The sequence below is a fragment of the Austrofundulus limnaeus genome, unplaced genomic scaffold, assembly GCF_001266775.1.
Source record: "Austrofundulus limnaeus strain Quisiro unplaced genomic scaffold, Austrofundulus_limnaeus-1.0 Scaffold9, whole genome shotgun sequence".
Taxonomy (NCBI): domain Eukaryota; kingdom Metazoa; phylum Chordata; class Actinopteri; order Cyprinodontiformes; family Rivulidae; genus Austrofundulus; species Austrofundulus limnaeus.
The window spans coordinates 183,724-192,131 of NW_013952411.1; the positions used below are offsets into that span (position 1 = coordinate 183,724).

Consider the following 8,408-nt stretch of genomic DNA (forward strand, 5'->3'; position numbering starts at 1 on the left):
CATTAGCACCTCTAGTAATATATTTACTGAGAAAAATGTTGACGTGTTCAATACTTATTTTACCCACTGTATGTGTGTGTGTTTTAATATATAATTGTTTAAAGCAATAAATTAATAAATAAATGAAATTTTGGCACATAAATAAAAACACCACTAGCACAGAAACCTRTATACCATGGGTGTCAAACTTGTTTTCACTGAGGGCCACGTGAGCATTTTGGTGGCCCACAGAGGGTCAGTTGTTAGCATTTTTCAWGTTTAAACACAAAACGTTCCTCATCTCATTGCTACRACTGGRCACAGCTAACAAACCATAACTGAGAGCTACGTGGTATTACCTGTAYAGAAACAGTGTTWTAGCACATCCTCTTATAAACTCTAAGCATGTGGTGTCCAAAGTCAGTTCTCGAGGGCCKGTGTCCTGCATGTTTTAGGTGATGCTCTGGTTCAACACAGCTGAACTTAAGTAGTGCTTWATTAGTAGGCCTCATCAGCAAGGTCTGCAGAGGCCGTGTTGAACCATGAGCAGCTTCTAAATCATGCAGGACACCGGCCATCAAGGACTGACTTTGGACACCACTCCACTAAGCATTACTATGTGTACAACAGACTAAATGTGAAATAAATAATACAGAAATACTTTTAAGCAATAAGCTCCTCACAATAAATTAATAAAGAAAAAAAGATGTAGCTTGATTTTGATCTAAAATGTCAGGGAACTGTACCTGGTTTCCAGAAGGAAAGGTGTCGTGCTCCATTTGGCTTTAAGGCTGGCAGTGACACCTTTAGGTGTTGATGTACCTGGACGTACATTCAGCAGCAGCAGTGTCATCAGCARAACGTTTTTCATTTTCGCACTTGAACACACCATCAGCTCGGCTCCTGTCTTTAAAAGGTGCCAGTCAGTGCCACGTCGTAAACTATTATTACATGCTTGTAAACACAGGCGTCAAAAACCTCTTGCGAGTTCTGATTGTGCCAGATGTTAGCAACACGACAGCACCATGTTTTATTGTAARAGGCTTAAAAAACATAACGGGTTCGACATAAGAAGAGTCAACTAAACATGAAGTTMACTTAGCGCCAGACTAAAATATGCTCTGTTGTAAGTGAAATAAAGCGATCAGTGTTGTTATTTCAACAACATGTGCTACAAAACGCGGGTTGCCACAAACATTATGTGTGTGCATACAAGTAGCTACATAGCTGTTGTGTTACTAATAAAACAGTTCTCACCCGGCTGGTGATGCTGACCGCTTCCATACAAAGCAAAGGGGGCCTCATGGAGGTATTTTGGGCAGCTAGCAGCACAGCTAGCGGGTTACGAGAGTCGTAAATAGACATCAGCTCGGCGTTATTCGTGTCTTACACATTAATAAAAATAATAATAAAGCATTGCGTATTTATAATGTTTCTTAACGAGTTCACATGGATACAAGACGTAATAATTAGTATTTTATTAAATAAAASCGACCGATATTTTGCGAATCCTTCAGGCACAGCGGCGGACAACTAAACWAGTTGTAGATAACGAACAAACAGATTTTGCCTAAACACTAACGCATGTTTTAGCTCTACTTTTACGCTTCAAAATGAAGCGTGATTGTAAATTTGTGCAGCCTGGAACTTCCTCCAGCATGAAAACTCTAAAATAAATATAAGTAACAAATGGATGTAATTCATGTAACTGTATCATTAACAAGAACAATCTTTTCCTGTAGGCCTACTGTTTGTATTGTTTTGTCCAAATTTGTGTACTTGAATGGACTTGTGTCGTAAATTAGWCAAATATAAAGAAACAAACCTCAGAATGAAGTTGCACTGACATGTGAATTTATTTTTCTGGATTTTATTCAACTTGTGTAAAATTATGTTATTGTTATTATTACTAATGACATCCAGGTGAGTGGTCTCCCCACGTGATCAAATAGCAGTGGTGGGCAGCACTAATCTACAAATTAGCTCCACTTGCCCTAAGACACTTGCTCAGATATTTAGGTCCCCTAATTCTAAAGCACTAATACACTGAAAGGTTTACAAAAACTAATTATAAAGCACTAAAATAACCCAATCAACCCATGACATTCTTCAACAGATGACATGAATCACATGTTGCTCTCTTAAGACTTATTATTGACATCCCCCAGCCAAATTTGGGTTCATATATTGTCAATATATTGTCACCTAGTGCAGTGGTTCCCAAACTTTTTRTCTTCTGACCCACAAAATATTCATGCAAAAACTTGTGACCCCAAATATTACTAGTCTGAGTACACGAACTTCATTAATAACCCTAAACACAGGCTTTTTGACAATCTAAACACCTTGTACACAAATATAAATACTTATTTTTACTTATTTTGTGTTTTCTAATAATTATAGGAAAAATACTACATCAGCAATTATTTTATTACCCTTTAAATTGATTTCTGGAGATTATCCAAGGTGCTTCATGGCTCATAATTGGGTCCCAAGCCCAACTTAGGGAACCAAAGTGCACTGGTTCCCAAACTTTTCAGCTTTTGACCCACAAAATAACAGTAGCAGAGACCTGTGGCCCCAACTGTTTCTGGATGATAAACATTTGTATCAGGTCAACTAAACATGGGCATGGTAACAATATTTTTATACTACATTTATCCATTTTAAATACACTAACCTCACTCCTTTGTAACATGCAAAAATGTAATTAATTCAAAAAATCTTTTCAGGACCCCACCTTGATGTTTCCGGACCCCACTTTGGGTCCCGACCCCAACTTTGAGAAACACTGACCTAGTGGATAAGTGACACACATGTGAACAAAATGTGTGACAGCTTTCACCATCAGTTGTTACCATTAACGTTGATCAATAACATTTACAGACCAGTGCTTCTAAATTTAGCCTATAAATTTAGCAAGTGCTAATCCACTAATCAATTTTAAAATTACCAGAAGCCTTAAAGCACCAATCAGGAAATTAGTTCCCCTATTAGTGCTTCATGGGGAACTGTGCCCACCACTGGTGGGTAGATGGTGCATAAATGTATAGGTAGGTAAGTAGGTGGATAAAGTGAGTTTGTGTTTATTTGTTTGACTGTAAAATTTCTCATGAAACACCAGGCAAATGTCAATCTAATTATCCGAAAGTAAATTTATATTTATATTTAACTTCTGGAGCAATTTAAGAAGGCCTCCATCCATATGACCTTATACAAATACAAAAAAAAAAAAAAGCCAACTTTACCCATATTGATGTAAAATTGGTCGTGTATATTGATTACTTCCTGTTGGCATATTCAAATGTCATGAATGCGATTCTGGAAGAAAAAAAAGTTACAGATTTCAGAGGATTTAGGTTYATCGTGTTTATAGACTTCAGGTTAAGGGATGGGATGTGACGGGATGTGGTGGGATGCAGAGCTCTCCCAGTCCATGACGAGCGCATAACGCACATTACTCTGTCTGSTCGGATGCAGCAGCATCCTCTTAAAAAAAAGAAGCTGCGCTTCAGCTCAGCTCGGAGGCAGAGAGTCAGCCGGTTTGGGAAGGATGGCGCACCTCCGTCCGCGGACTAAAAACGAACCGAACCAGTCCGGGATCGTCCTCACTGCCTGGGATCAGTTGTGAGACTGAAGCAGGACTGAAAACTAATTGCTTCATCGTTTTTATTTATTTATTTTTGTGTTTTTTGTTCGCGGATGCAGCAGCGCGCCGGCTCCAGAAGTTGGGATGCCACGAGTCTTGGATGTGGACCCCGCAGCGCAGACGGACTGTGTTGTTCCAATCAGGCGACCCCCTCTCTGATGTCTGCATGGAGGGTGATCAACATGTGGCCCTCAGATAAAAGGCACCTTTAATCCATCAGTGAGAGCCATGCAGACACACTGACCAGCAGCCCCGCGGGTGATACCGACTATTTACAGTAAAGGAATGAAAGCTCCTGCCTCGAGATGATGGATGATAGATCCAGTAAGCTCATTTTGGTGCCTATCCTAGCTGTCCTTTTCGTTATGATAGGTTACCAGTACATTTGTCCCGCGGGCAGTAATTCCTGCCACTTCAAGTCCGAGGAGCGGCTCCGCGGGGTGAGCCTGCTCCAGTCCCCGGACCAGGACGGAGACGATTTCTACCGGGACCAGGACCTGGACGAGGACGGCCCCCCGAAGCTGCCGTCCAAGTTCAACTTCACGGAGCGAGACCTGGACAGGCACGTGGAGTTCCACATCAAAGGSGACGACGTGATCGTGTTCCTGCACATCCAGAAGACCGGCGGGACCACCTTCGGGAGGCACCTGGTGAGGAATATCCGCCTGGAGCAGCCGTGCGACTGCAAGCCCGGCCAGAAGAAGTGCACCTGTCACCGGCCGGGGAAGGAGGAGTCCTGGCTCTTCTCCCGCTTCTCCACCGGCTGGAGCTGCGGGCTGCACGCGGACTGGACCGAGCTGACGAACTGTGTGCCCGTCATCATGGATAAGAAGGACGCCCAGAGGAATAAAAGGTAACAGTCTGTGTGTTTGAGCAGGAGATGTTTCCTGTAGGCAGTCATGCCTCTGACTCACAGGAAACTTCATCCCACTATTGAAAATAGTTTAATTCTTACAATTTGTGCTTCAGCTTTGCAAGAAAACACATGATTTGAGAGGAACCTGTAAAAGTGATCTCCTATTTTGAAAGAGTTCACCTTAGTTTTCCAAATATATTGATTTTGAAATGCAGGTATGCACTCAATGTAAACAATGCACTTTTACCTGCAGATTCTACGCAATAAATCTGAGCTTTAAAGTGTACAAATAACTTGATCAGACTTCTCCCGATCACCGTTACTGAACCCATTGTTGTAACACCTGGTTGTTTATACAAAAACCCATCCAAAGCCATCAATAAGAGAAAGCAATTGTGCAGATTTTGTTTCTTATTTTAAGATTTTTATTTATTTTTTAACCTGGTCCAATAAGTTGCTTTGGCTAAGATTCATATTTTTACTTCTGTGATTCAGTTTAGAGTCTAGTTTGCACCTTCATGCATGTGACCACTAATAAAGACCCTCAGGAGGGGGAGTGAAACCAGAAAAGAAGTCCAATCACTTTATAAGAAACAGACAAAAGAACAAGATGCTTCCTAGGATCCGAGTTGGGGGATTGATTCCCAGCCACAACTTTGTGTCAAAGTCAGCAACACACTGTGCCCCCCAGCTTATGTTTTTTTCATATGGCTGATAAAACCTGCTTTAAAAAACATTAGATGCATATTGTTGTTTAAGGAAGTTATTTGTTGGACAAACTCTTTTTATTTCTTGCGTTTTGGCTCCACCAGTCAGTTGCCGTGCGTGATGCCGCCTGAAAAGGAGAACCAATTAATTTGACGTTATGTTTTATACTGTTGTAACTGCAGCCGAAAGACGTCTGCAAAAATGTGAAAGAAATGCAACGCGAGAACTAAAGAGGCACATAGCAGCGCCTGCAGAAGCTACGCACTTAATGACTGTGTGCACACGTGTGGGTTTTCAGCCCTGTAAGCATCTTTGGGCTCACTGGTTTTGGAAATTACATTACAGCTCGTTAAAAGAGGACATTAAAAAGTCAATTTGTCGGTGCGGACGTCAAACAGGAAGAGCTGAAACGTCTCTCTGGGTTGTTGGACTGCAAGAGAGAGAGAGAAAAAAACACAATCATACAGTGAAGTGCACAAGCTCATGATTCATTATTTCTGCTGCGCCTAGTGTTTTTTTATTTTATTTTATTTTTTTAAACTCAGGAAAGTGCTTGCTGGATGCGACAGCTCGTCACTTCACAGCTGCAGCATCTGTTCTGCACTTACAGTCCTCTCGCCGCTTATTCTTCAGTGGCTGCATCTATTCTGAGGTTTGTCTTCCTCAAAGGAGGCTGTTGGCAGACACGTTGTGTCAGGTACCCTCTTTAACCAGCCGCTCCATGGAAGGCACGTTCACTTAGCGAGATGACTAATGGCGTTATGCAAATGTCATCTTCAGAACAGTTTTGTGTACGAGCAAAGCCRTCATTAAAACATCCACAAGGTCAAAGGGAAACTGAAGACATGCTGCCGGTCAGGCCAAAGTTTTAGAATAAAACAACTTCATTTGAAATCGACAAAGTTGTGGTCATTTTGGTCAAACCTTGAAATAACAGTCTCTTGTGATACTGAGACTCAGAGTGTGTGTTGYGAATGATTCTCAGCTACCACATCACATTTTTAGCTCAGTATCTGTAAAACTAAGTTACAGCAAAATTCACGAGGTATTTTACYAAGACAAACAGCATTAATGCCAAGAGTTAATCTTAACATTTTAAGCACAGATCATAGTTACACTTGTATTATTTTTTTGCGAATGACTCTCAGCTACTTCCACACCAAACTTTAGCACAATATTTGTAAAATTGTCTGATTTTAAGCTATTTTTGTGTTTTCTGAGTTTAGCTCATTATGGCAGCCATCTTGAATGGGTTTGGCTCCAAAAATTAATCAGCCGTAGATGCACAACCATTGCATATTTCCTGAATGKTTCGTGAAAATCCGTTCATTGATTCATAAGATATTTTGCTAACAGTCAGACAAAGTTGACTTCAAATATCTAATGGTAAAATTCAAAAGTAAAATCTTGTGCAGTTTGTTGGTGCTTAAAGTATGGGTTGGGGATTAGTCTCAGCTACTACCGCACCAAACTGTGGGTCATTCTCTGTAAAGTTGATTGATTTAAACAACTTTWATGTTTTTTAAGTTTAGTTGGTTATAGCAGCCATCTTGATTGGGTTTGGCTCCAGAAATTAATCAGCTGCAGATGCCCAATCACAGAGTATTTCCTGAGGTTTTCATGGAAATCTATGCAGTGGCTCCTGAAATATTTCGCTAACAGACAGACAAATTGACTGCAAATAGCTAACAGCAACATTTTAACTAAAACCATATGCAATTTSTTATTGTTTAATGTACCGGTAAGTGTTGGGGATCAATCTCAGCTACTATGAGACTGAAAGCTGAGCCARTATTTATAAAATTGACTGACTTGTAGTCTTTGTTGTGGTTTTTAGGTCAGGTTAAAAGCATGTCGAACCATGTTGACTTCAAATGTTAATCAGTTGTCGATGTACATCTCTTAATTACACTTTGTGAGTTTCACTGAAATTCATCCAGTGGTTCATGAGATGTTTTGCTAACAGACAGACACACACATAGACATGGGCGTTAAAAAGCATCCTTGCACACATCACGTGTTTTTAAAAATGGAGCAACGAAACACTTCTCTGCACCCGAGCCTGCACGTGTCCAACTCCGCTCCACCCTGGCCTCAGTTTGAAGGCGAAGTCCTCTCAGACTGGCTGAGTTTGTGAGCCGCCCGGCTCCTCAGGTGGCAGCAAGGAGAGGTCAAGGAACGCTGGGATGGCGTCCCCCCTGTGTGGCCTTTTCAGCCGAGCAGGACCCCACCGCAGGGTGATCTGGGCCCGCACGGGCCTGGAAAGGTCAGGCGTGTCAGGCCGGATCAGTGCGCGCGTCCTGCCGAGCCGCTCCTYCGGAGTGGGCTGTCAGTCAGGGGAGAAGTGAAACAGGCAGGTCGGCTCTCTTCAGGGGCTTCCCGGAGAAACAAACCTCTAAGTAGTGTCCTCTCCAGTCACTTTGTGGAGAGCTGGGTGGTGTTCCCGCTGCGCAGAAGCTCGGCTCATTGCACAGGTAGTTTTCCTCTCAGTAAAAGTCCAGGAATCTGAGCTGAACCGGTTCTGATTGTTACATCTTCATTATTTAACCCTCCGGACCAGAAACACTCATGTAGATATATCCAGCGTGACGCACAGGGCCTACGAAACAAGGAGCAGCTTTACAAAATTTATGTCAATGCAAAGAAAAGGTCTAATTTAATCACRTCTCCGGAAGACTGTGTTAAAAGAAATAAAAAGAAAAAAAAAAAGGCTGCACTTAGGAATCAGAGAAATATTTTATGCTGCTTCCCATTAAAATCCAAAACAAGCTCGTTTGGATTCTTTACTGCAACATTTTACAGGAACTTGCAGTTTATTTTGGCAAGAATGTTGACATAAAATGAAAGTATAACACAGTTGGTGAAAATAAATCGGATTCTAAAACACACAGCCTGCAGGCTTTACAGAGCCTCAAACAAAACAGTGACAGACTGCTGTTTGTTCAAAAGATRCATTTATAGATTTATGACTAATATCCTAGTTTTGAAGTCAGAAAACCTTTTTTAGTATAACAAACAAAAAGAGGAAATATTTGTCTTATTCCTACAACTAAAAATGAATACCTTTCTTTTTATTTAAAATATTTTGTGCACTGCAAAAACTGTCCACCAAGTCTTACAATCTTATATCCAGCCCAAATTTGATCCTGTTTTAAGACTGATATAATAGATTAGATAAATTATTATTAATAAATCTATTATCTGACTGCTCTGGCT

The 8,408-nt window shown here is 41.1% G+C and overlaps 2 protein-coding genes across 6 annotated transcripts in view; one reads left to right on the forward strand and one right to left on the reverse strand.

The window, feature by feature from the left end:
* The window catches only part of uggt2 (UDP-glucose glycoprotein glucosyltransferase 2), a 48,194-nt gene extending 46,911 nt beyond the window's left edge, over positions 1–1,283 (reverse strand). For 4 of the 5 annotated variants that reach the window (XR_001309698.1, XM_014001199.1, XM_014001194.1 and 1 more), the window contains exons 1-2: positions 1,237–1,274; positions 726–886 (exon numbers count right to left, since the gene is read on the reverse strand). Coding sequence is in view for 4 of the 5 variants with exons in the window: in XM_014001199.1 (XP_013856653.1) it covers positions 726–886; positions 1,237–1,263 (188 nt within the window). In the remaining variant the exon portion in view is untranslated. Of the gene's footprint in view, positions 1–725; positions 887–1,236 lie in introns of all 5 variants that reach the window. The other variant, XM_014001204.1, reaches the window with a different exon arrangement.
* A 2,082-nt stretch (positions 1,284–3,365) lies between these two features.
* hs6st3b (heparan sulfate 6-O-sulfotransferase 3b) overlaps positions 3,366–8,408 on the forward strand; it is a 106,797-nt gene continuing 101,754 nt past the window's right edge. Inside the window, exon 1 of the mRNA XM_014001220.1 lies at positions 3,366–4,481. Within this exon, the coding sequence (XP_013856674.1) occupies positions 3,934–4,481 (548 nt within the window). The 5' untranslated portion in view covers positions 3,366–3,933. The remainder of the gene's footprint in view (positions 4,482–8,408) is intronic.